At 39.9% G+C, this 26,655-nt stretch overlaps 1 protein-coding gene across 2 annotated transcripts; it reads right to left on the bottom strand.

The window, feature by feature from the left end:
• Positions 1-1,531: 1,531 nt before the first annotated feature.
• EFCAB14 (EF-hand calcium binding domain 14) lies at positions 1,532-26,655 on the bottom strand. 2 transcript variants are annotated; one of them, XM_037907915.2, is made up of 12 exons: positions 26,493-26,655; positions 26,219-26,436; positions 23,591-23,739; positions 18,943-19,088; positions 15,999-16,097; positions 13,173-13,283; positions 12,051-12,152; positions 10,886-11,077; positions 9,711-9,797; positions 7,665-7,773; positions 6,356-6,487; positions 1,532-5,508 (listed from the first exon to the last, which is right to left on the bottom strand). In XM_037907915.2, the coding sequence occupies exons 2-12, from the start codon at positions 26,404-26,406 to the stop codon at positions 5,333-5,335; spliced, it is 1,491 nt and encodes a 496-aa protein (XP_037763843.1). In that variant the 5' UTR covers positions 26,407-26,436; positions 26,493-26,655; the 3' UTR covers positions 1,532-5,332. The 2 variants fall into 2 exon arrangements, with proteins under 2 accessions (XP_037763843.1, XP_037763842.1); XM_037907914.1 differs by having other exon boundaries at positions 26,219-26,655.

Below are 26,655 nucleotides of genomic sequence, written 5' to 3'. Positions count from 1 at the left end.
GGGGGTGAGAGAACCTGGATTTGTGCAGGAAATGGCCCACCTTGATTATCATACACATTGTGAAGAGAGTGGTCACTTTGGATGGGCTATTACCAGCAGGAGAGTGAGTTTGTGGGGGGGGGGGGGGCGGAGGGTGAGAAAACCTGGATTTGTGCTGGAAATGGCCCAACTTGATGATCACTTTAGATAAGCTATTACCAGCAGGAGAGTGGGGTGGGAGGAGGTATTGTTTCATGGTCTCTATGTGTATATAATGTCTTCTGCAGCTTCCACAGTATGCATCCGATGAAGTGAGCTGTAAATCACGAAAGCTCATGCTCAAATAAATTGGTTAGTCTCTAAGGTGCCACAAGTACTCCTTTTCTTTTTGCAAATACAGACTAACACGGCTGTTACTCTGAAACCAGCTTGGCACAGTTTGCTTTTCATCTTCACATCATTCTGACTAGTAGAGAATGCACCTTCTCTTATTTTCATGTCCAGACCCCTGACCAAAGCACTGTATCAAAATAAGCAACTGAGAGCTTAACCCACCAATTAACTGAGCTGCAGACACCTTCCCCACCCCCCTTTTCTTGAGGTTTAATTAAAAAGTATTCAGCCACACAGGTTTGGCGTTTTTCATCCTTTCACCCCAAATCACGTACCCACCCAGCCATAGCTGGGGTTAAGAGTGGCAATCCACGCTAGAGCCTTGTTTTGTGTTGCTAGTTTAATTATGGAGAAAATTTCTTCATAATTAAGGTTATAACCATGGTTCCATTATAAACCAGGGGTGAAATCCTGGCTCCAGTGAAGTCACAGGGAGTTTTGACATTGACTTTTAATACAGCCAGGAGTTCAATCCTTGATATGCAAACTCCTTCAACTTATGCTAGGACATTAGTTTGCCCATCAAAATATGCATGGTTAATATTAGATTGGAGCAGAATTTTCCCCACATACATTTTGGGTAATTTCCTGAATGTTTTAGAAGTTTGAGATGCCCTTTAAAAAACAAAAGCACACTTTTTTCCAGCCCCCTCTAATTTAAAAGCTGAAAGGACAACGCTTAATTTTATCCAGAGAAACTTGTCCATATTTTTTTAAAGTATTCATAACTCCTTTTTATCCCAATCATGGAAGACACGGATGAAAGAATTGCCTCAAACATCATCACTTTCCAAGTATAAAGCATTTCTTTGTTCTTGCCTTCAATAGCACACACAGCAGATAAAAACTAATTAAAATCACAATTTTCCCCACAGAGGAAAAATGGAGAAAAAATTACACATAATAAATGTGTCTGTCACATTGCTTAATGCACTTCTGGAAGGTACTATGATACTCGGATACTGTGGCAACAAGGGTGGGATAAGAACCTGAACGAAATAAAAAGGTTTCATCAGTACCCATGTGCTGAAGTTGAACATTTGAAACATGAGGGAAAGTGAAGCTAATCTCAATTTGCAATGTCTTCTCACTGGTTTTTTTAAAAATTTTATCTGCTTATCACTAGTATTGTTTATTCCACAAATGATTTACTCAAGTACACACTACAAAAATGAAATATTTTATTTAGATAAATTAAACAGTTATGTTACATGATGACATGTGCAGAACTCTAACTAAAATCAGCTTTAATTTACTCCATATACAGCTCTAAAAAAGCTTCTTTACATTTCCAAAATAGGTCCAACTTTATTGAAATAAAATCCAACATTTCACTTATTGTACAGGAAAGGTCAAGTAAACTAAAATTAACAAAATGGTCCTTATACACTGTTGAGTCTAAAAATCTGAGTTTAGTAAATCTAAGTTTAAAAACAAGTTAGCAGGCAAGAACATAACATATATGGAAACAAAACTACAAAAAAAATCACTGCAAAACAACTTGGTAATTATTTACAATTCTAGGATAGGTTATAAAATGGGTGTTTAAGAATCCTGGACAGCAATTGGCTACACCAGTGCAATGCTTTAGTACTAGTTTAACAGGAGCATCCAGAGGTCTCTCTCATGTAGGTATTCTCAAACAGGAGTCTACATCATTAAGTTAAGAGCATTGAAAGTCAATGATTTTAAAAGCCCATTTAATAGAGTGATGTACCTTCTCTCCTGTCCCTTTCCCAATGCTTAGAAGCAACCTTTTTCAAACTTCCACTGCTGCCAAGACCTCTGTCAAGTCCTTTTCTCCATCCACTCTCCCAAAGTAAACCCATCTCCTTAAACCCACCTCTGCTTCTCAGACTTAACCCTTTCCTGCTTGGGCTTCCACTAGCCAATGTCTAATAAAGTTTCACTGGTACTTCTGTGGCAGCATCTCCCTTTAAGTACCGCATCCTAGTGACCATGGTTGAGCCTTTCTAGGGTAAGTAAAGAGTAACTACACTGGAATCCATGGAGTTAACCACAGTGAAAGACTAGAATTTAGGATCCATGTATCTTCCATGAACTATCCCACTGTTTCATTTTGGAAGAGCTGTTCCGATTGTGGGGGGAAGCATTAAGTCCCATGGCTGACAGAACATGATTAAAAAAGTCTCACCAACTGTGGCTCGATTAGACTGTTACACTTTTTGGCTTGATTTCCCACTAGTGCCAGGTGGTGCAAATGTAGACCAGCCACCAGTCATCTCACCCTGCTGAGAGCAAATCTAGGTAAGTGTTTAACAGACCTGCCGCTACCACTGACCAGTCAACACTAGTGTAGATAAGGGCTTTGGACTATCAGCAAAAGCCTGCTGGTGCCTTACCTAACAACCTAGGCCAGCACATGGATTGATAACATCAGTGGCAACTGAGAAGCAGTACAAGTCTTGAGCATTTGAATGCTGAGCAATACTTTGAAATTAGGATGGCTGCCTGCGGGCCAAAATTAAATGGAAAAAGAACTAGTCAGCAACAAACAATAATTCACTGTACTTTTAAATGACCCTAGTTTGTTAAATTTCTTGTACATGTCCACTCCACAATCATAGTAAGGCTGCAGACCTTGTGGCAAGGCCAATTAATGACCTTAGAGATGGCAATATGTATCCAAGATGCACAATAACCAAGGTTAACCAGCACTACAAAATGGTCTCATGTCTTAGTGCCTCAATAATTGATCAATTCAGTGCCACTGCCATGTACAGGACATAAAAATACTAGAGATCAGAGATGCATGCACTCTTTCCAGAGAGTTTTGTTTGAGTAAGATTTCTCATTACCATAGAAGAACCCTGCAAAATTAAAACAAACTGCAACAAGGAAAACATTTAAAGTTGCGATTATAGACAATTCTGAGTTTTACCTTACCGAAGTTTTGTTTCATACAAATAAACCTTGCAAAAATACCGTGCAAATTCTGGCATACAGCTATGATACACAATGTACAAATAAAATACCAGAATGGTTATTTTTTATTGCTAGAATTTTTATTTGGTTAAGGGATTTATACAGAAGTGTATAAAAGGGGTGTGGAAACTGGTCAGAAGAAGCGAGTGTTGACTTCTACTTGCCTTAGAAGCCAGATTATACTGCATTTCAAAACTTCACATCAATGAAAGCATCTCCCTGTTGAGCAAAGCAAACATGCCCAAAACAGGACAGAAGAGTGATGGTGAAACAGACTAGATAACCTAGGAAAGGGTTCCATTTTGCTAAACCTTTCACTGATTTGAATACTTCCAGAGAATATTTCCTTGTAAAAATTATAAACATCCCATTCAAAGTCACATAAAATTAACTATGAACAGACTTCCAGATAGCCCATATCGATAGACCATCAGTGTATTTCACAGTCCACTAAATCAATATTCAAATGACCACAAAAAATGAGCTATGAATTTTGCTTGTGGCCAATGAAACGATTTGTATAAAGTCTAATTTGTCCCTGATCTGGCCTGCGGGATACTACATTTTGCAAAAGCCTTTCTGTATGGTCCAGAGAAAGCTTCTGGATATTGCAGTCTTCAAGTTTAGATTTATAGTATGAACATATTAGTATGTTCTTCTCTGAGTGTGGATATTGGTTTCAAGGTCAAAGCAATACCTATAGTGAAGAAAATTTATATTGCACTCATCAATAAAAAAATTATATGTAGTACAATCTTACCCCGCACCTGCCTTTTGTCCCCGTTTGAATGAGAAGAATATACAGTCGTCTAAGATCCTAAGAACTGTGAACATTCATGCAGCAAGGAAACTGCATCCAAGTTCTCTTTATTGTAGGCTTTCCCATACTGTTGGTGACACTGCAGCACAAAGAGGTTTGTTTAGAAACAAACTGCTCGTGGTCATGGATAGACTAACAACATGAAACAATATCAGAAGGAAGAAACTGGGAGCATCAGAAGCCCTGTTAAAAATAAACACCCATGATCAGTCAGGGAGACCATTATCGCACTTGTAAGCTTGCCAAGTACATGGAGGGTAGGGTTGCAAGTTATCTTGTCATGATGGCAGCCGGCAGCAGCTTCAGGGGACAAGGTTGCTTTAAACTTTAAGAGTCAATTAAAATGTTCCAATAGTTTCCCCCCCTTACAGCCATCCTCTTCCCACAAATTATAACCCTGGATGCAACAAAGTTAAAAGGAAACACTGAACTGGGTCATAAGCTGCTAGCTTACCTAGTCCCAATCATGTCATTATTCGGATGGGCTCATGATGTAAAAAGAAACAATAAGTTTCTCACTCCTTGCCTCTTAAAATGAAAGCCCTCTGTAGGATGGCATGAGAAATCATGCCTTGCATCTGCCTCAGTCTGAACTCAAACACCATCCCTGGATGCACTGGCAATTTAAAATCCAAGTGGAAACTGAAATACCCTCTGCCTCCAGACTATCCGGCATTTTTATGTTTTACAAACCAGCGTGGTTATCAACGCAACCCTGAAAACACCCCTTCTCCCCAAAATATGCATAATTTATTCAATTTCAAATATTTACACGAAGAAAAGGCCTACCTTTAAAAGACAGATTTCTTCTGGCTCTATATAAAGTGCAGCTCTCTAATTTAAGGCAAATTTATGTGAAATATAAAACATGGGTTTGTCTATATGTACACATGTTCCAATTTAAACACAAGAATGCCCCTTAAAGGGAAAGAAAATGTTGGCTGACTATTCCTAATGTAGTTTGAGTTTATGATCTTCCTGGAATTTTGAAGGAACTTCCTAACATTATGCCATACATAAAACCCTTTAAAAATCTTTAAATATATCGAAAGAATGCAAATTAAAAAGGTGGCAACATGTACATAAAGTTGGCTCCAAAGATTTGAAGAATGCTGGGCAAAGTGCAGATGTAGCTTTTGCAGTTTTCAGTAGCTACAGTAAAGTTCATCAATACTGCATTGCTAAATATGTATGCTATACACCTAAAGCTAATCTCAGTTCTGGTAATGAGTATTTTTCATCCCCGTCTGTATCAAATTCCTTAAAGCTCTGTGGCTCTTGTATTGCCAAGCCAACCAGAGTTTGGAGATCTTCATAGGATAGCTTTCCATCAATGCCTTGATCTGTCTTTTCAAACAAATCCTGAAGATCTGCAAAAAGGACAAAGTTTTAAGGAGCAAGCACTTTAATTACACGATGTAGTAAAAAAGGAGCATAACTTGTACTATAACATTATATGGTCCCTTACAAGCCTGGAAAGCTACATAAGGCTTTATAAGATGTTCTTTGTATACATATACTAGGTCAAACACAAAGCATAAGCCAGTAACCATGAGAATTCAGAAAGCAAGTGTAAGCTCTGCTGAAGGTGTGTAGATTTCATTTAGTTGGAATCCACTTAGTGAATCTGAACACAAAAGCATTTAATCGCTATTTCTAATGATATCTAAAAACCCACTCCCCCAACCAAATATTGATAAAAATATACAGACTTCGTTTACCTTCCATGACAGAAGCCTTTCAACTAAAAAGTTTCTATACTTGTTATGTAGATCATATGGAGGGACAAGCATTTCTATTATCCTCTGCACATTTTTTGAAGCTAAAACATTATATTTTTGACAACTTAAGAGCTGAAATAGTTCTATCCAGATACCAGTTTGCTCCATCTTACAGCTATATCCTGTGCCCCTGACACCTTCCCACTCCCTTTATCCCTTCTCTCCCACCCTGTTTTATGTATCTTTCATGATACACCTTACACTCAAAACAGTCTCCCAATTTCATGCAAATGCCCCTTCTCCAAATCACTAAAGCCCATCTTCTTCCATCCATCCTTCCTTCTGTTGGACTTGTCAACATACTTTCTATATGTTCCATTTCCAGAACTACCGTCCCATATTCTGCCTCAGCTATGTTATACCACAACTATTCATGGTCTGTTAGTCTGCACTTATAGGAAGTGTTTATGAAAATCAAAGGCAAACCGAGATGTACCTTTTATGGTGGCAATTCCTGGTAATGACAAGCGTCTTGGGTGTCCATTTCTCTCCATGTTGCCTCCAACCATTCTCGATAAAAGTTTTGGAAGATTTGTAGGCTTTGACGTAGCAGTCTGCATTTTTCCACCTGTTAAAACAAATGTAAAATAACTTCTATCAATTTTAACACAATTAAAATCAACAGGGACAAGACAGACCAGTGGTACAAAGACTTTTTGCCTTACAAAAACTAGGTTCAAGCGTACTATAGGGTGGTTTGCTACTTTCAACATGTAGCAAGATTTTGCTATATCTCACTAGTAGTAGGGAGACCCACTAGAGATCTAACTTGGAGAAACAGCAAGTAAGCAAATAAGCCATCCTATAGGACATATCACCGAAGTATATTTTGTAAGACAGTTATGTGGTTTTAGTATTCCATGCTATAGTAGGAAATGTACGTTATTACATTTTGTGAAAAGAACACGCACTTGCAGTATGAGTGCACTTCAGGGCATATGCAGCTCTCTAGCTGAGGGGGTTAAAGAACAAAATTTCCTAATGGCTAGATACTGTAATTGTCCACTCCAGGGTTTCTTGCCCCTTCCTCTAGAACACCTGGTGCTAAATTTTTTGGAGAATGGCCATTGGTCTGATTTGGCATGGCATTACCTACACAGGTCTCACTATCGCTCTTACCTCTTTCCCAGTAAGTGAGGCGAGAGCCTTTTTTTGGAAGGAACTGTCAAGTTTAGCAATTAGCCAGAGGTGAATTAGCAAGTTTCTACTACAGTAAAGAGTGGCCATTTGATGCATATGTTTGGTATTACTTAGGACTGGAACAGCAGAGATACTGAAGTTTGGGACCGAGGTGCAGTGGTAGAGCTGTAACTCTTGCTGGCATTATGCTAAATTTTTAGAAGCACTAATATTTATTGAAAAAGCAGTACTTAATTTGGCTACTGAGCACCAATTAGTATTAAAATGATAAAGTGACTATGTGATAGTTTAACAGACCCTGATGACAAACATTTCATTCCATGCCTGTATTGCTTCTACATATTTATCTACATAAATGGAAATGCTACACAGCATAAGTTAAGGGGTCCTTCTAAGCACCATGGGAAACCTCACTTAATTTCTACACGTTATATTTTGAACTCTAAGCAAGAGTTCTCCGTTTTAGTACCATCAATTTCTTTCTATTTTAAAGACTACTCATGTTCCTTGACCAAGATCTTAATATTATTCACCTTTGTTACTTATTCTCTGAATTATAGAATGATCCTTCAAATTTATGTGACATTACTACATAATATTCCCACCTTTTTTTGATGCCTCAGATCTTTCATTTTCTGGCTTGCTTGTGAGAGCATTGATCAGTTGAAGCTTCTCTCTTAGTTTTGATACCTGATGATCTACATTTTCTATTTTCTGCACAAAGCAACAGGAAAATATTTCTTAAAAACAACCTTTTTTTTTTTTTTTTTTTTTAAACCAGGTACAGCACAGCAGGTAAAGAGAATTCACTTTACAACTGTTGGCCTACATACTTCAGTTGGTTAAGAAGGTAAAAAAAATCTTCAGGGAACTATACCCCATCAGAGTTCACTCCTGTGCAATGCATTAGTCTCTAATACCAGAACTTGAATCTAAAACAGGCAAAAATACTGGGTTTTTTTGCATTATTTGTTTCTAAACAAAAATTTTCCATGCTTTATTTACCACTATTTTGTATCTAAATGTAATGTGTCCAGTATGTTGACTAAAGCCTTCATTTACTATATTTTCCCAACGTAATGTGGGGTAAGCTTCTGACATCTTAGTAGAGCTGCACAGCATTGTTTCAACTGCTTATTTTTTAAGTCTTTGTGCAACAATGACGGCCGTGGTGGGATGCAGGAGTTATAAGTTACTAAATCCCTGTCAAATGAACTGAAAATATCCAGACCTTTATACAGAGCTTGTTTGTCACACATGGGATCTATTTTGCTAATTCTCATAGTGAACATAGGATTTAAGCCATGTACTAAAACCCAGCCACCACATGCAGTTGAACTTGGGGTCTTGTTTATAAGTTATGTCAACTCACTGACTCTTAGGACATCTTAGGAATTATTTCATCCATCTGAATTCCTTTTAAGAGTATTTCCCCTTGTTTATTCCTTTCCCCCTCCCCCCCACTGTTTCCTGAGACGATCTTGTTAAACCCTGGATTTGTGCTGGAAATGGCCCACCTTGATTATCATACACATTGTAAGGAGAGAGATCACTTTAGATAAGCTATTACCAGCAGGAGAGTGGGGTGGGGGGAGAGAAAACCTTTTAAGTGATAAACACCCATTTTTTCATGGTCTGTGTGTATAAAAACATCCTCACTGTATTTTCCACTTTATGCATCCGACAAAGTGAGCCGTAGCTCACGAAAGCTTATGCTCAAATAAATTGGTCAGTCTCTAAGGTGCCACAAGTACTCCTTTTCTTTTTGCGAATACAGACTTAACATGGCTGTTACTCTTAAAAGGTATCAGAGTATCTAAGTTAAGTTTTATCACACTGTCCCTTTCAAACTTTTTGCTCAATCTATCCATTCTCTGGCCCTTACTTCACAGACTGAACATGTAAATCAAGATTACATAAGAGTTACAAAAACAGGGTTACTGAAGGTATTTGATCTTCAGCAAGTATCACTCGGATAATCACAGGTTGTTTTTTTAAACCAGTGCACAAGCATTTCTTATGCGTCCAACTACCGCTCCAACACTATTTATATACTGAATATAAAGGAATAAACTGTTTTCCAGAAATAACTCCCACCCACAACAATTCAGCTGCTGTTACTTAATCAGGGTGGTCTTTTGTTTGTCTGTTAGAGATGCTCTCAGTTAGTCTTTAGAGTTTGTTACTTGAGGGGGAAGGCTTTCACTGAACCACAAAACATGCCATGAGTGTCCTGATCTCTCTTAGTAAGCAGCTGATGTGCCAAGGGCTGTCTGCCAAGATGACCCAGCCCCTGGCCCCTCAGAGTCTCCCTCAATGCTCCTCCAGTTGCAATATTGCTGTTGAATGCAGCTATCTTGGCAAGTTACAGAGGGAGATGTAGTTACTGGGAGCCTGGATCCTGCAGCTTTTACTCATGTGCATGCTGCTTCTACAGATTTCAAGATGGCAGGATCTTACCCTATTATTAGTTTTACTTCCATCTTAACTCATTTCCCACACACACAATGTTGTGGGAAAGTTACTTTGCTTCATTGTTTCATTGTCTTTGAAAATATGTATTAGTATCAGAGTGATCTAAATAAATGTGACTTAAAATGACTAATGGCATGATCTCCTAATCAACACTGATTTTACTTTCCTCTGCTTACCTTTGCATTCTGTGCTTTTTCTGCACCAGTTTCATTCTCTAGTTGATCTTGACTTTCCACTTTTGGGGAGGTAGTTGTATTACCCACCTGAAGAAAAAGGTGAGAATATTACAACTTAGACATTTGCTTAAAGTTTTCTGAAATTAAGTTTGCTTCCTTCAAACTGGGCATGCATGTAGCAGTAAAACAGAATCAAACTTACAACAAATATACACCAGAACCACACTAATATTAAGAGGTTAATTCTGGTTACCACACTATGTGAAACATATTTCTGCAGGATCTCCTGCATGGACTTGGCCACACTTTCTACTTTCCAACAAACAACCAACACCCTGCAGATCAAGATGGGATTAAGTAGTGTATTTAAATGCAAATTTCAAATATGGCATTGGGAATCTTACCTTATGTAGTCCTAGAATTTAATTTCAGCCCAGAAATTTATCTGCATGACTTAATGTTAATGAGACTTATACAGTTAAATTCCTACACACTGTAGCATCAGCATACCCTTACTATATAGCATACACTTAGAAAACCTTATCACAGAGGCAGTACTAGGTAGGAGCATTCAGGGATTGGCCTAGATTCTTAATGGGCTGGTGGAAGAACTGTGTCGGTTTCAGCACACAAACATTCTTAAGGTTGCCACTTAGGATACCTGAACAGCAGCCGACACTTCCAACTTCCTTTAAAATCAAATATTAAGCCTCTCAAAACATCAGCTTGACACATTTCCTTTAGGTCAGCCAGTGGTTCTCAAACTTCATTGCACCGCGACCCCTTCTGACAACAAAAATTACGATAGGATCCCGGAAAGGGGGACTAACGCCTGAGCCTGAACCCTACCACCGGGAGGGGGGTGGGGGGGCGAAGACAGAGGTCTTCAGCTCCAGGCAGGGGGGCTGTAACCCAAGCCCCACCACCCAGGGGATTTGGCTTCAGCCACGAGCCCCAGCAATTCTAGCACCAACCCTGGCAACCCCATTAAAATGGGGTTGACACCCACTTTGCGGTCCCAACCCACACTTTGAGCACCGCTGGGTTAGTCCATCCCCAGTGTAGTGAAAGGCCTCCCTAGTCTCTTGCAGACTGGGACTGCTGCACAGGAAGCACCCTCAGCCACTCAAGTACCCTACAAGGCAAGCAGGCACCCATGGTCACTGAGCACTTACCACAGTAGTGGACAAATTCTCTCTGTTTTCCAACATATTCACAGCAACCACAGAGTTTTCTAACCACGTAACCCTTCGAGTTATATTACTGATTGTTGTATCCACACTTAGAAGCTTCAGATCATTGAGCTTTTGGTACGCCACTAAGGAAGCATTTATCTCTTCTACCGTGGCATGCAGGAACTGGTTATCCTGAAATAAAAAGAGAGCAAGTTGTGTTATCCTACTACGATTGTTTGGAAACACTGACACAGAATTATTTTAGTTAATGAAACAGTGAATGGGCCCAGTTCAACCAAGTATCCTTCTCCAAAGGGCCTCAGAGCCACACAAATTACTGTGTATTTGGAACTGCCTGACAGTGAGGAAGAACAGAGTGAGTCACTTTAGCCTTTGCTGTTTGAAAATGGGATTTCCTAGTGCTAAAACTCATTGCTGCCAATGAATACTCTGATTACAACAGGTGCCATGCAGTTAACTGAAGTGTGCATTAACCTAATTTTTCGATGCAAATTACCTCAAGCACAATACCAATTACTGTATTAGACAAAAAGCTTAAGCACTAGGCATTGTTCATACAAGGTTTACTTCTGAAGTGGGCACGGTTTGTATTAAAAACACAAACACTGGTTTCACTCCCATCCCAAGGTTATTTCCGTCTAGTCATATGTCCCATGCACTCATTTTTCTGAAGCTGTTTCTGTACTTTACCACCTTCAGAATGACTCATCACCTGCCACTCCCTCTCTTGCTCAAGCTGACATGCAAGTACCTGACACTAAAGCCAGGTTCTATTTCAAGTCCTTAACTCATTAGTCGCACTTCTACTACAAGATACACCCTTAACTTGTTCAACCACCAGTTACCAAGCCTTTGCAGTGCACTCACTTACACTGTACTCCTAGTAAAGCTATGAAAAATGTCACTTAAGGAGGCACTGTAAAGATCCATCTAAAGTTACATGCAGAAACATTACTATGGAAAAACATTACAGGAATATCATTACAATATTGAATAGAGTCCACATAAGCCAAATACAAGTTCAGCCTTGACACAAACATACTTCATAGTATCATACTACAATATTGAAGGGCCTAAGGGAAATATTAATTGTACTTTTACCCATTGCAATACTGCTGGTATTTAATGGAAAAGCAAGAAATACCTGTTTAAAATTCTCACTCTGATTTCCATTGCTAATTCTTGGACTGACAGTTGCGGAAAGTGAAGATATCTGTTTTTCTCCATTTTCTTTAATGTATTCATTCTAACAAAAGAAGCAGAAGTTACATTAATATTTTGTTACATCTATGAAACAAGACTGTAGACATAACTTCACATATTTAGTAAAATATCTGCAAGAATTACACATTTTGAACCATAGGTTGGTTGTGCATGGAATATTTTAAGTATGCGAGTAGAAGGCACAGTGTACGATTTCTGTTCTATTAAATAGGTAGGGCCCAGACATTCGTTTCACCAAAATAGTGGCCACACATTAGCCATTTTCCCCATCACATGCAGCATTCAAAGTACACATGCACGTAATACACATTTCAGTTAAGAAAAATTAAGAATGAACTGCATAGGTTCTTAGAATCAGTACCAACGATTTCCCAATACATAGCACAAAGAATCCCTGGTTGTCAGTGTTAGAGAGTTAACCCTGCTATAAAAGAAAAATCAGATTAGTAGAAGTGAACAAATCGATTAGCATTATGGTGTTCTTGAAGTGTTTCCTGCTGCTGCAGCAGATGTTAGTTTACAAACGTCCATTCCCAGTGTGGCAGGAAGACTGAACGTTTAAAAGTAAAAAGGTTCAGTTATTTGAGAGTTTCAGCTGGTATTAGTGAACCTATATTTCCTATGTATGCACCTTGATTTGGGCCAGAGACTTGTTCACCCCAGCATACTCCTAGCACAACCACAATCCCAACTGCTCTCAAGTTGTTGTGCCGAGAGCCACAGTAAGTTGTACTTTTCAGCACGTAGGTGGTGTAAAGCCCTCTGGAGATGCCACACCTACACAGTGGGCAACCAGTATTTCTGGTCTTGCAAACCTATGGAGGGAACCAGAGATTCTGGCCTCAAGAAAATATGCTCTCATTACCGTACAATGGATGCCACATGAAGACTATTAGCTATTATATTATTATACTAGTCAGCATCTTGCAGAGATCTTTAATTATTATTTTTCAAGTTACACAGCACTTGGCAGAGTTCACATTAAGCTTTACACAGATTATGTAGCTAATATTTAACTCTGTTAAATTAGTACTGTCCTTACCAAATCATTCTGGAGCCTTTCTGTGGTTTTCTTGTGTTCTTCAATCGCCGCCTGCATAGCCTCAACATCATGAGCAACACTGGTTAGAGTGCTACCTATTGTAGCTACGCTCTGAAAACAGAAATAGCAACTTAATAAATTTCAGCTGTGCTCAGCTGCAGAACCTGAAAGACCAACTTGCAAAACAATGTTTTGTTAATGAAATGCCAGGCAGCTAGATTGCGAGAAACCTATGTGATGAACTGGAGGACTCAGATTTGCATTTACAGAATATAATAGCCATTTTACCCTTAGTCTTTGCTCAAAATGTTTTGATGCAAACAAGGAAGATTAATATAACCTCCATCCACATGTATTCTTCCATTGTTCATGTGGGTGACTTAAGGGGATCTATAGGGGCATGCTCCTCCTGCAGCAATCTAAGTATTTCTGGGCTGTTAAGCCGTACTTAGATGAACTTGACCATTTTCTCCTCTTGTAAATCCCAACACAAGCACACAGCATACATCCTCTCCACTCTTATGGAAGAGTGTCCTACTGCGGCAACAGTGCCCTCACCACTTACCCTCAACCCGTTGCCCTTCTGCAGGGGGAACTCTGATACAGTAAAGGAATTCTTCAGGCTTGTTTAACAGTATAAAAAAGCCTCCCCATTGCTTTCAGAGACATTAAACTGCAATGGAAGAGGAGGCTTAAAAATATTCTTAAATACAATTCAGGGGGTAGCAGCAGTTTCCCTAGCAAACAAGGCAACACCCAAATACAAAAATTAAGAAGCTCCACATATGCTTCTTTTCCACAAGAGCATTCAAAAAACCATGCTAGCACCTACGCACTGCAGCAATCTCTTGAGTGATCTAATGTGCTGTAATGTACACACAGTGAGGAGTGAAGGACACCAAGCTTAAAGGTTAGAATTTCACCACTTTTTTAGTTGTCAAACCTAAAAACTAGTTAAACAATTTTATTTAACTCCCTATAGTGTTTTTCAAGCACTTTTTTTAAAATGAAGTTAAGGCATAATGTACTTCCTGGCAGGATTCCAACTTTACACTGTACTTACCAAATGTAAGACTGCAAGCAAGAGGATATCTGGGAGAAGAGTGAAAATGGATGCCACTATTTCTAATACCTTAGCTTAGGGTTGGAAATAGTGCCCCTTGTGAACCTAGTTCAGCTCCCAAAGTTCCGTCATACTGTCAGCTGGGCCTTCAACTTTAGTGAGATGTGGCCAAGCATGACTTGTTCCAGCAGGAAATGCAGCCCTATCATTCAGCTCAAAATGGAGCACTGCATGCTGAAACCTGAAGCTCTAGAGACCACAGTTCTATATTAAAGTCGGTGGTGGCAGCGATGGGGAATCTGGGGACACTGCAATCTTCTGTTTTGTGCAAACTAGGTGCAGCCCTTGGGCTCCTGGAAAATTACTTTAAGACTTACCACTGATATAATGCCTACAAAACGGAGTCTCCTGATCAGGTCAAAACAGGTGACTAGCTATAAATACTCTCCTCTTCCCCTTCTTTCCCAAACCCTACACCCATCTCTAGCTTCAAATAAAAAACAAAACCCCTACAATGTAACCAACCACACTGTGCCAATTCTTCATTATATTGATTTTTTTGTTTGTTATATCCCCATCTCCAACCCTTTACTCTGTGTCTGTAGACTGTAAGACTTCCACTTAGATACTGTCATCATGATGGGGATCCAGCCCATCTGTAGCCTTCAGGTATTCCCTTAATATAAATATTTGCTTCTAACAAAACTGCTAATGTGGACCTTAGGAAAGTTTAGGCAACCACTTGCTTAACCCAGGGAACAAGCCAGCTCCTCTTTTTGAAAGAAAGTTCAGCTAAGGCGTGAGCCACAGAAACCACCCCTGTAACAGTTAACAGAAGTCCACGTACAGTTACACTTGTTTCCATCTAGCTAGTCTTTCAAGAGGTTATCAATTGCCTGGAAATATTCTCTACATGTGGAGCCCTGCTCTACAAGAACTCTGACCACAAGAGGGGTGTGTATTTGTTACTTTTAAAAGAGTTTAAAAAACAGTGCAAATTTAAAATAAAAAGTAGCTGAGATACAGAAGGCAAAACTAATTTCAAAGACACTTTTACTAATCAATTTAAATTTTGTCAGCTAATAGCTTTATGAAAACCATTAACATAAAATGGCAGATATGTAACTTGGAAATTCTGGTTAGTATGTGTACACTGACAACTTCATAATGAATTTCACTATGCATATACTGAAAACACAATACCCTGAGGGCTTTCCTACTGTCACTTCAGTCTATTGGATAAATGACAGTTTCTGCACGTCTACATGTTAATATAAAATCCGTACAGAGAATTACATTACTGTTGAAGTTTAAGAAGGTTTTCCAAAAAAATGATATGTTTCCATTTCCAACCAAAGAAAGCTAAATAAATATTGATTTAGGGTTGTAAGGGTTATAAAACAAAGCCAAGCCTTTCATGTACATGTGAATGGAGAAAGATTACCAATGCAAATGGTAATATACGTATAAAACCAACATAAAGGTGTACCCATTTCATGAGAGATATTTCTCATTTTACCAATTAAAATGTGTCTAGAGAATTCTCTATCATATTCTAGCTTGCCTTAAGTAAGGATCACTGAGCATGACAGTAAAGGTGCTCCACTGAAATAAACACAAGCTAACAGTGTTTCATAGAGGCATATGATCTTTGAGAGACTCTGGTAGTTACTGCTGTTTGACTAGTTTCCAAATGTTTCTGCAATCAGCTATAGTTTAGAGTTAGTGTGATGTTCACCAAAAGCCATATTTAGAATACTTACCTTCTGAAGTTCCTCTACAGTAACAGGAAGAGTAATCAAATCAGAAGCAGACTTGATGTTGGCTTTGAGGTGATTTACTGCTGATGTCAAAAACAATATCTAAAAACAGAGAAAAGTATTTAGAATTAGTAAACACATTGAAGTAAAGAACTTTGATCTTCCCCCACCCCTAATGACTGTTACTTTAATTTATAACTGACATTCAACACAAGCAACTGCTTAAGGCCATGTGTTTTTCTTGGAAGTGCACAGAATCCATAGCCCAACCAGTCTTCACCACCACGAAGATGTGGGATGGCTGATGTTTCTAACACTATTAATGCCTTCTCATAAAACAAAAAGCAAGAATTTAAATCAGCTTGGGCCCTGCAAGTCACAGGAAAACCCTGACCACAAACCTTAGAATTTGCAAAAGAGAATTTGTGGTGTACATATCAGGTTAATTTCACTCTTTAGACTGCTTTTGTTTGGACAGATTGCTACCCTCCTTTACTATTCAGAATATCTATCTTCTCCTTCATATTAAATCTTGTGTATAAGACAGACACGGAAAATCATTTTTGTGGTACTAACATCTGGTTAAGTTATAATAATCAGGATTGAGAACTAGCATAAGAGACTGATCGTCTGGATGAGATACAAGTGCCTGAAAATAGGACCTATAAAGTAATATCTTCTCTACTGTGTTATTTTATTCATATCACTGCCACCTGAAAAAGGAAAGAATCTTAATGCCTTTTTATTAATAGAAACTTTTTAAATGCAAAGCCTTAACAGAAATGTCCAAACTGGATATTTTTGCACTTTCACTATTCAGTGAACTCTCAAATATGACACTGTACCTTGATAATATTGTAAGTACTTTATTGAACTTCGCAGTCACCTGAAAAAGAGCTAGAAAAGGATGGCCCAGTGGTTGGCATGCCAGCCTGGATTTGGGAATCCCAGGTTCAATTCCAGCTCTGTCACAGACTTTCTGTGTGACCTTGGGCTTGTCACTCAGTCTGTGCCTCAGTTCACCATCTGTAAAACGGGGATAACAGCCCTACCCTACTTCACAGGGGTGGTGAGAGGACAAGCACCTTCAATATTGTGAGGAGCTTTGTTTATAGTGTAATGGGGTCAAATAATTAAGAAAATAGAATACTACACTGAACAACTGACATACAACTAATACTGTAAGTTGGCCTATGTAAGAGCTCTATTACATGAAACATCAGTACTACTCCTTACATTGTTTAAAATTTTGTTGTATTTGTAAGAATAATAGGAACTAAAGCCTACATATTTGTTGGCAACAAATTTTTTCAATTTGTATTTAAGCAATAATCTTTTAAAAGCAGGAAATGCACTATCATCTAGTTCCTTATTGGTTAGCGTGCTTATTCACAGTATCTGATACAACAAAATGCTCAACTTTCCTGTCTGTCCCTCCCTTAATATGTGTTTCAAACAGCTACATAAAATGGGAGCTACATATATAACGCACTGAAAAACTAAGTTATGAAAGTAGAAGAATTTCTGCAAAATAGTTTAGCTCAAAAATTAGTTACAAATAATTCACCAGAAGTTGAGTCATTAAAAAGATTAAGTCATTCAAATGGGCTTATACATATGATCTATGCAAGTTACAAAATTGCCAATTAGCAAGTAAAACTATCAGCAATTTGTGGTCATTTGCTAAACACATCACTTTAAAAGCAGTTTACGCTTCTCTGCAGTTGAAGTGAACAAAGTACAAAGTTCTTCCATTTGACAATCCAGTTGTTAAACATATAAATTCAGCCTGCTCCTGTAAAAATATATGCAGTTTCCCAAGCTGCAGAAAGGCATAGATACTGGTTTAGCAGTAGGCTGACCGTGACAGAAATTAGTAAACCCCTTGTATGTCAGGCTATCAGATTGGCCTGAAGTGGCCAGCTATAAAATAATTGAAAACTTGGAAGGGATTAGTGCCAAAGGACCAAATTTAAAGGTATTTAGGTGTCTAAGGATGCAGAGAGGTGCCTAGGTGGATATTTAAAATTTAAAGATCCCAGTAGGCACCTATTTGCATTTTTAGGCACCTAAATATCTTTAAAAATCTGACTCAAAGAGATGACTTTATCCAACGTGAAATTGTTTTCGAAAACAATCAATTTCACAGACTGAATCTAAATCTCCATCTTTATCTTCACTAAGATTCTTATCTGCCAATTTTAATTAATAAGTTATGATTAAAATTAGGTAACTCTCAAAAAGGTTCAGATCCTCAGCTAATCCAACCTAGTTTAGTGCCATTAACTTCAATGGAGCTACATTTTATACCTGCTGAGAACCTGACTCATCTTTTTTAACATGTTACATACTAATAGAGGTATTGAGTTATTTGCCTTTACAATACCATAAACGGGAGACAGATTGTGGTTTAGGTATCTTTCATCCCCCTCAGCTTCTGCTGTAATTAGGTATGCTAATTCCCACTTCCAACAGCTCCCTCACACTTGGGGCTGCCCTCATGTCAGGTATTTAGGGACAAATGGCACAATTATCTCTGTCACAAAGATGAAGCAATGTCAACCTGAGGCTGTCTCCTTTAAACTTTTCCTCCCAGATGAATGGCAGTCAGTCACTATTTTTGATCCACTGTAATGTGCTCTGGTTGCGATTTTCAAAGCTGATTAACTAGGGCATTTTGCCATATATGTGCCATGAAAACTATAGGGAGTTGTGTCTGAACCCCTTAGTCAGCTTTGAAAATTTCAACCTACATCTACATAACTTCTCATATTAAGTCTTTAGAGAACTGATTACTAGCATGCTTGTAAGTATAGGACAGTTCATTTTCATTCTTACTTTCATACGAAGTGTAAACACACAGTAAAGTCAAGACGACAGAGTAAATTTAAAACATTGAAAACATCCCATGAAATATTTTTCAATATTAAACATTTGTTCCTATTACCTGTTTATTGATCTCAGTGATATTTATCCAAATTTTATTTAGTCCCATGTCTCCAGTCTCTATTTTCTCAAGGTGCTTTTGCTTATCAAGCAGATCTTCATTTAATTTGGGGATCTCTTGGAATGATGTTTTTTGATTAGATTCCACTAAAAAAAAGAAATGAAAAACTGAATAATCCTGCAAAACAGACTAAGGTGTGAAAATTATACAAGCTAAAACACAAGTTGTAGCCAGTGACATCTACAGTAGTCGGGGAACATTGCAAGTAACATTCTCCATTGTATAATCCTCATATATTCAGAATCAACCCAGAAATAGAGTGTTGATCTAAATTGATAGCTCCTGCCCAACAGTATCCAACACATGATGCCAAAAATTAGAGAGAGTCTACTATGTTTGGCACTTTACAGTACTTTCATATTATGGTTATTTCTGACAATCTTTAGAATCTCTTCAGGTAGTCCAATCATTTTGCACTATTTTCTTATTACATCATAGTTGGGAGCATATACAATAACTGATGTAATAAAGAAACTGTGCAAAGTGACAACAAGGAGTCCGGTGGCACCTGAAAGACGAACAGATTTATTTGAGCATAAGCTTTCGTGGGTAAAAACCCCACTTCTTCAGATGTAAAATGAGTAAGTGATGAGAACTACCAAGAACTGTACTCTCACAGTAAAAACATATGAAATTAACCCCAATCCCCAATTCAAACACTGACTGCTGACTATGAAGAATATTCCAAAGAGATTAGGGTGATTTCATATCACTTGAAGGAACTTGGAGTACTGAACAGAGTAAGTAAGATGAGGCCCTGAGACAAACTCTTGATATCAGAGGCCTAAACTAAAGTAATGGTCAAGACTTTGCTAATATAAAGCAAAGTTAGGCTATGAGCCAGAGGCGGGCCCTGCTCACAGAAGTTGGCAAGAAGAAGGCTGCTAACTGCACGTAAACACATATCTAAAGGGTATGAAGTACTAATAGGATGAACATGTGCCAGGATGGCACCAGAACATCCCGGTACGAACACATTCCACAGAGATAATGAGGAACAGGCTGACCCATCCTAAAGACAGGGTCAAAAGGATAATATGATGAGAGAGTTGTTTGTTCGAACCAACATGTACCAGGAGAGAGGTAGCACCCTAATATGTAGAAGGGTTGTACCTCAATGTGTCAGGAGCGATGTGCAACTTGTTTGTATCTCTGTATAAGAATGCATCCCTGAGTGGATGTCTTTGTTCAGCCTAGAAGGCAGTGGAGAGTCCTGCCACTGACTGAGCCAGTCCATTGTGAGAGGGCACATATTCGTCGTATGTCCTTTAGTGTCTGCTGGAAACTCTTACTGTGCTTCATTTGACAATAAACCTGGCCAGGTGCCTTCGCACCTTATTGGAGTCTGTGGTCGCTGGGGGTTCTCTTGGGGTCTGCTGTGTCACCAGAGGGAACACACGCATGCAGCTGATTGTTATCATTGAACAGAGCGGAGCACCACACCGGTGGCGTCTGACAACAAACTCCGTTTACAAAAAAAATGCATGTACTTACACACTAAAAGCCTGCTTGTAAAACAAGTTGGCGAACAGAAAATTCTTTGACTAAAGAGAAATTTGTAAATAAAGAGTTAACAGAACACCTTTAAAGAAAGTGCAATGAATTCTGTGGATTTATGATCTACAGGAAAGCGACATTTTTATTATGAATTTAAGATGGGGATTTTTAAAAGGCCCAAAGGAAATGAAGAACAGCAGCAACTCCCACTGACTTTATATGGTTCTCCAAGGAAAATAAATGTACTTGATTGCCGTATGCCAGGGGTGGCCAACCTGAGCCCGAGAAGGAGCCAGAATTTACCAATGAACATTGCCAAAGAGCCACAGTAATATGTCAGCAGCCCTCCATCCGCTACCCCCCTCCAGCCCCAAGTGCCTCCCGCCCACCGGCAGCACCCCCAATCAGCGCCTCTCCCTCCCTCCCCACACAATCAGCTGTTTTGCAGTGCGCAGGAGGCTCTGGTGGGGAGGGGGAGGAGTGAGGGCACGGCAGGCTCGGGGGAAGGGGCAGAGTGGGGGCAAGACCTGGGGCACAGGAGGGGGTTGAGCAGTGAGCACCCCACAGCACATTGGAAAGTCAGCATCTGTAGCTCCAGCCTCGGAGTCATCGCCTATGTAAGATGCTGCATATTAACCTCTGAAGAGCCGCATGCGACTCCGGAGCCACAGGTTGGCCACCTCCGCTATATGCTGTGCTGGGCTGGGCTTCCTTAAAGCCCTAAAGGGTGGCAGCCCCACGACACTTCTGTTTTCTAGTCCTACACTTTCCTCACCCTGAAAGGCTGCTTCCCCACATTTAACTGCCTACCTCTTTGGGCTCAAAAATATACCAATATTTAAGCAGCTTTTATTTAAAAAAATTACTTTTTATAACTTGTTTAAAGAAAAAACAATTTTGGGTCCTGATCAAGGATTATAATAGATCTGTATGGACTCCTCAGGATCCAAACAGTGTTTTATTCAGAAGCTCCTATACGTAAATCAGGTATTTATAAAATAGCTTTAGAAAGAAAGTAAATGTTTTTATCTAAACAAACTGACAGAGTCCTTTGCATTTCTATGCTTTTCACTTTAAGAGCTCACATTGAAATATGATGGCTTGTCCTCCCACTCCTACTTATAATTCCAGGAAACCCTGCAAAAGTTTTTCACATTAATGAATGCGACTGATTTCCCCACTTTCATGTGTTCATTATTATGCGTTTAAGTGACCTATTTAAAGCCGGTATGACGCTTTGAAGATTAAGTACTATATAAATTCTAAGCATCACTATTGACAACTGACCTGAAACTGTCTTAGTGAAAGGCATAGTGTTAGTCCCAGGATATTAGAGACAAGGTGGGTGAGAGGTAATATATTTTATTGAACCAACTTGAGTTGATGTGAGAGACAAGCTTTCAAGCTACACAGAAGTATTCTTTGGGTCTGGGAAAGGCATTCCAGGCATCACAGCTAAATACAAGGTGGAACAGGTTCCTTGTATTTAGCGGTGATGCTCAGAGTACCTTTCCCCGACCCGAAGACGAGTTCTGTGTAGCTTGAAAGCTTGTCTGTCGCATCAACACAAGCTGGTTCAATAAAATATATTACCTCACTGACCATGTTTCTTTGGTGAAAAATTGTCAGATTTTTTTTTAAAAAAAGCCTATTTGAAGTTAAGAGATTTTCCATTTGAATTTTCTTAGTATCATACTGAAAAAAATCGTAAGTGTGAAATCCTTTTTCTTACACAAAGCTGCTTCAGACATCAATGGCAGAAACTACCATGTCCACTTTGCATACAAGCTCATAATTATAAAAAAATACATCATCTACCATTTAAATCAAAAGGAAAACACTAATTAAGGGATATGTTCATGTTATAAGAACATGTCCATAAAATCTGTGTTTCTCTGTAATTATAACAAAAGTAAAGCAGAGGTGTTTTGGGTTATCAGAAGCAATTTACTGAACGTATTCCCAATGCAACATCATGAACATACAATAGGAATAACAGTGAGAGACTTAAAATAAAAATAAACCCCAACAGAACAAAAAGGAAAACTGGTCTTGTAATTACAGCCCTTCACTGAGACTCAGGAGATTTGGGTTCAATTCCAAACCCTGCCAGGGAGCCTCTGTGCTATCTGCAAATGGGGATAATGTTTCCTCTCTCCGAATCTTCATCTGTCTTGTCTATTTAGATTGTTAGCTCCTTGAGGAAGGGACAGTCTTCTCTGTTTTTGTACATTACGCCTAGTACAATACGGCCCAGAACTTAGCTGGGAACTTGAGGCACTACTGTAATACAAATAAACAGTAACAAGATAGTTCTGTATTTCTTTTCATGTGAGGGTTCATACTCTGATTTTTCAGTAATGTCCCTTTGGGGGGACAAGCTTAATTGTTTGAGGGAAGTCTATGCACAGGGATCTGATTTGATCGTGCTGCAACTGTGTCAACCTTGTATGAGTGAACAAAGCAACACTCATACTAATAAGCAGAATGCTTCATGTAAACCTAAATTCCTCTAAGTTCAGAATTATCGACTATCAGTTTTAAACAAGAGATGAAGATAAATAATGAGAAAAATGGGTCCTGGAGTGAGCAATTTCAAATGAAAGTAAAGATACACAGAAATAGCCAAAGTTGTACTAAAGCAGGACATAACTGGCAGCATTCAAAGACATGAAAAGAAGTTGAGTTTTTTTAAAGCAGCCAAAGGGATTTTCACAGCTTCCATTAATTTTAATAAAAGATGTTTTAAAATCCCTTAAGACTACTTGCCTTCCCCCCTCTCGCTCTTTTTAAAAAAAAAAAAAAAAAAAAAACAGTCCTGCAATCATGTTAATCTTTAACAGTCCACAGACCATACACCTCTGGTATTTTTGAGAACCATTTTCACATTTTGTTTTTAAGAAAGATATATACAAATCTCCACAAAAACAAATAGACAGCTGAGGCTCTGACCCTGTCTATCTAGACCTTGTCTTGTGACAATCTGAAGCACAGGACAGTATGTTACATTACGCACAGCCTACCTTCTCCCAACAGCGAGGGTAAAACACAGCTAAATTATTCAGTTTAATATATAGGTTGATATACTTACTAGTTCGAAATTTTTCCTTTAGTGCATCCAGATCTTCCTTGAGGGCAACCTGCATCCATACTAAGCCAACGCAAGCTACCACACAAGCAGCCAGAATGACAAAAGCACATAGTGGATAACAGAGCTTGCAGCATCGCAGGTATTCTCCCCTGAATAAAAGATCAAAAATTGACTATGAATCTGCAATGGGACATGTACAGCTATACTCTAAGAGTAAGACGATCTACAGTCAAATTCACTTAACTGACACACTAACAAAACAGCAAGTTTGCTTCACTGGGGAGAAGAATCTATGCAATGCATTTCCAGGAATAAACAGTTGATTAGTGGGACACCGTGAAAATCTGATTTCAATAGTATTCATAATAAAATGTGACTGAAAATGATGCTTCCTCCTCCATACCTGTTGTCAATTTTCATGCTTCTGTTTCCAGAGTTTCCTGCTTTATTACAATAGAGTTACAATGCAAAATTCATGTTTGTTTGGAAAGTAATGTAGACTTAAAGGGTAGGACTAAACCAATTATGATATGACAAAAGATATTTTAAAAGTATTGTAATCCTGAGATGTAAAGCCTAAGTCACTGCTGGAGGATCTTCAATATTTAACTGCAGAATTTATTTACCAGCAAAAGTATTTCCTCTATACCTAGTATAACAACAACAACACTATGCATCAATTCATCTGTAAATTTAATAGTATAATTAAAGCATATGTGCATATATTGGTAACCATTCAACCTGTCTAATTACTATTCCTTACCTCTGTGGATATTTAACATGCAACATATGCCACATACATGTTACAAAATACAGAAGCTATTTCAGATCTGCAGTTTCCACGATATGCTATGCATCCGATGAAGTGAGCTGTAGCTCACGAAAGCTCATGCTCAAATAAACTGGTTAGTCTCTAAGGTGCCACAAGTACTCCTTTTCTTTTTAGAAGAGTTAAGGATCCATTTGCAACCAAGAGACTATCATCAGACTACCTGGTAAACAATCCTGTAAGGTTAGCTACTGGGGTCATGCAGTGATGTTCAGATGGAAGACAACCAAGGAAGGATGGAGGAACTTTTTCCTCAGAAGGAGAAACTGAAGCTAATTTCCTGAGCATCAACAAAATAAAAGTGGTGCCTACAACTACAGTGATTGGTCCATTAGAAACACGGAAGACAGAAACCCCTTCTGACAGAAGGGGATTCATTCATCCAGAAACCAGATAGCTAGGTGTGTGACTAATCTGCCCAGTGGGTGCAGAAGTGTCAGATTCCAGGAAGAAGATAAGCAGTTTTTTAAAAATAGGGAGAAGCCAGTGGCAGCCTTACATAACACCATCAGTAACTTAGAAAACTGAACAGCTCAGTCTTGGAAGTAAATTTAAATTAGAAAGACCAGTCAGTGCCTGTGTGAGAGCTTTATCTGAAATGTCACCAACCAGATAATGTCAGCTAGACATGGGTAATGTGTTATGCATGGATACAAAAACAGTATAATATGGACACATGAAAGCAATGATGGGATGAAGGCTATTAGAGGCAGCCTAACCTTTTGGAAACAGAAATTATGCAGGAAGAATGGTCTCCATCTTAACCATGAGGGAACCACGCTGCTGACAATTAAGGCTTATTTTGTGTTTGAGAAGAGAGAAGTGAAGAAGGGGTTGAAACTAGGAGTCACGGAGCACTCAGGTTTACTAAGGATAGAAAGTGAGCAACTGAAATAACTGATGGTAAGTAGAACAAAGATGGAAGTAACTAGGATCAAGTAAGGGGTGGGACAGACGGGAAACAGGGAACAACAAACTCAATAGGGCAACACTGTGCCATCAAGAGAGCACACAAACCCCTTTTTATCTTCAAGGGTTATTCCTCATATGTCAGAGCCTGATGAAATTAGGTGCTAAGGCCAAGTTACCCCCTCAGCCCAGAACCATCTCCCACCTCCCATGTCCTATATCCTCCAGCTCCCCGATATGCCTATCCTACACTGTAGCCCAGTGATTCTCAAACTTTTGTTCTGGCGACCCCTTTCACATAGCAAGTGTCTGAGTGCGACCTCCCCTTATAAATTAAAAACACTTTTTAATATATTTAACACCATTATAAATGCTGGAGGCAAAGCGGGCTTTGGGGTGGAGGCTGACAGCTCAAGAACCCCCGCATAATAACCTCACAATCCCCTGAGGGATCCCGACCCCCAGTCTGAGAACCCCCACTGTAGCTCATAACCTTGATCCCCTCCCAAATTGTACCTCCGGATCCTCTCACCTATTACATCCATTCTATGCCCCCAGCTCTTAGCCCCCTGAAGCCTCCTCCACACCCAATATGTAACATCCAAAATAACCTTCAGCCCCCCTTTATCACACCAACTAATCCCCTAATCCAACCACATTCCAACTCATCCCCTGCTTCCTTCCAACATACAACCAGCTCCCCCCGTCCCAGTTTCCCCCCTTACTCCCACCCCACCCCTCTAGTCCCAGCTCGCCCCAGACCCCCCCCACTTCCCTCACCCCAGCTCCCCCGGGCCCCCACTCCCCACGTCCCCTACATTTAACCCAGCTTCCGCCTCCCAGACCCCGCCCCCAACCCAGCCGCCCCGCTCCCAGCGGCCGGGGCTCACTTGGCGAAGCGGGAGCGGGTGCCCGGCGGCCCGAACTCGTCCTCGTCGCCCTCGGAGCTGGACTCGGAGTCGGAGGCGGGCGGCTCGGTGCGGAGCAGCCGGTGGCCCGACCCCTTCTTGGGCAGCTTCTTCCGGCGGCCGTCCCCGGCCAGGCCGATCAGCGCGTTGAGCTCCTTGCGCTTCTTCATCCTCTTGTGCGGGGTCAGCGGGGCCCCGGCGGCGGGGGGCGCCGGGGGCTGGTACCCGACTCCCAGCACCGCCGCCGGGCCCCGGCTCTCCAGCTTGGGGCGGCTCCGGGTCTCAGCGGGGGTCGGCCGGTCCCCGGGCGGGCGGTTCGGTCTCCGGGCCCCGCCCTCAGCAGGGCCTCGCGCCTCGGCGCCGCCGCTGCCGCCTCCCCGCCGCCGCCGCCTGGGCCATGGCTGCGCCCTCAGCCGCCG

Source organism: Chelonia mydas, chromosome 8, assembly GCF_015237465.2.
Source record: "Chelonia mydas isolate rCheMyd1 chromosome 8, rCheMyd1.pri.v2, whole genome shotgun sequence".
NCBI classification, from domain to species: domain Eukaryota; kingdom Metazoa; phylum Chordata; order Testudines; family Cheloniidae; genus Chelonia; species Chelonia mydas.
Note: the sequence above shows the minus strand (reverse complement) of the source record. Positions and strands in the feature narration are given on the sequence as shown.

What these genes read in the sequence shown, in the direction of transcription:
- EFCAB14 (XM_037907914.1), bottom strand. Translation starts at nt 26,406, where the DNA reads ATGAAGAAGCGCAAGGAGCTCAACGCGCTGATCGGCCTGGCCGGGGAC. An exon ending in ACCCGCTCCCGCTTCGCCAA is followed by an intron (nt 23,740 to 26,218) that starts GTGAGCCCCGGC and finishes TCTTTTATTCAG; the next exon opens with GGGAGAATACCTGCGATGCT. An exon ending in ATCTGAGGCATCAAAAAAAG is followed by an intron (nt 6,488 to 7,664) that starts GTGGGAATATTA and finishes TTGTTTTAACAG; the next exon opens with GTGGAAAAATGCAGACTGCT.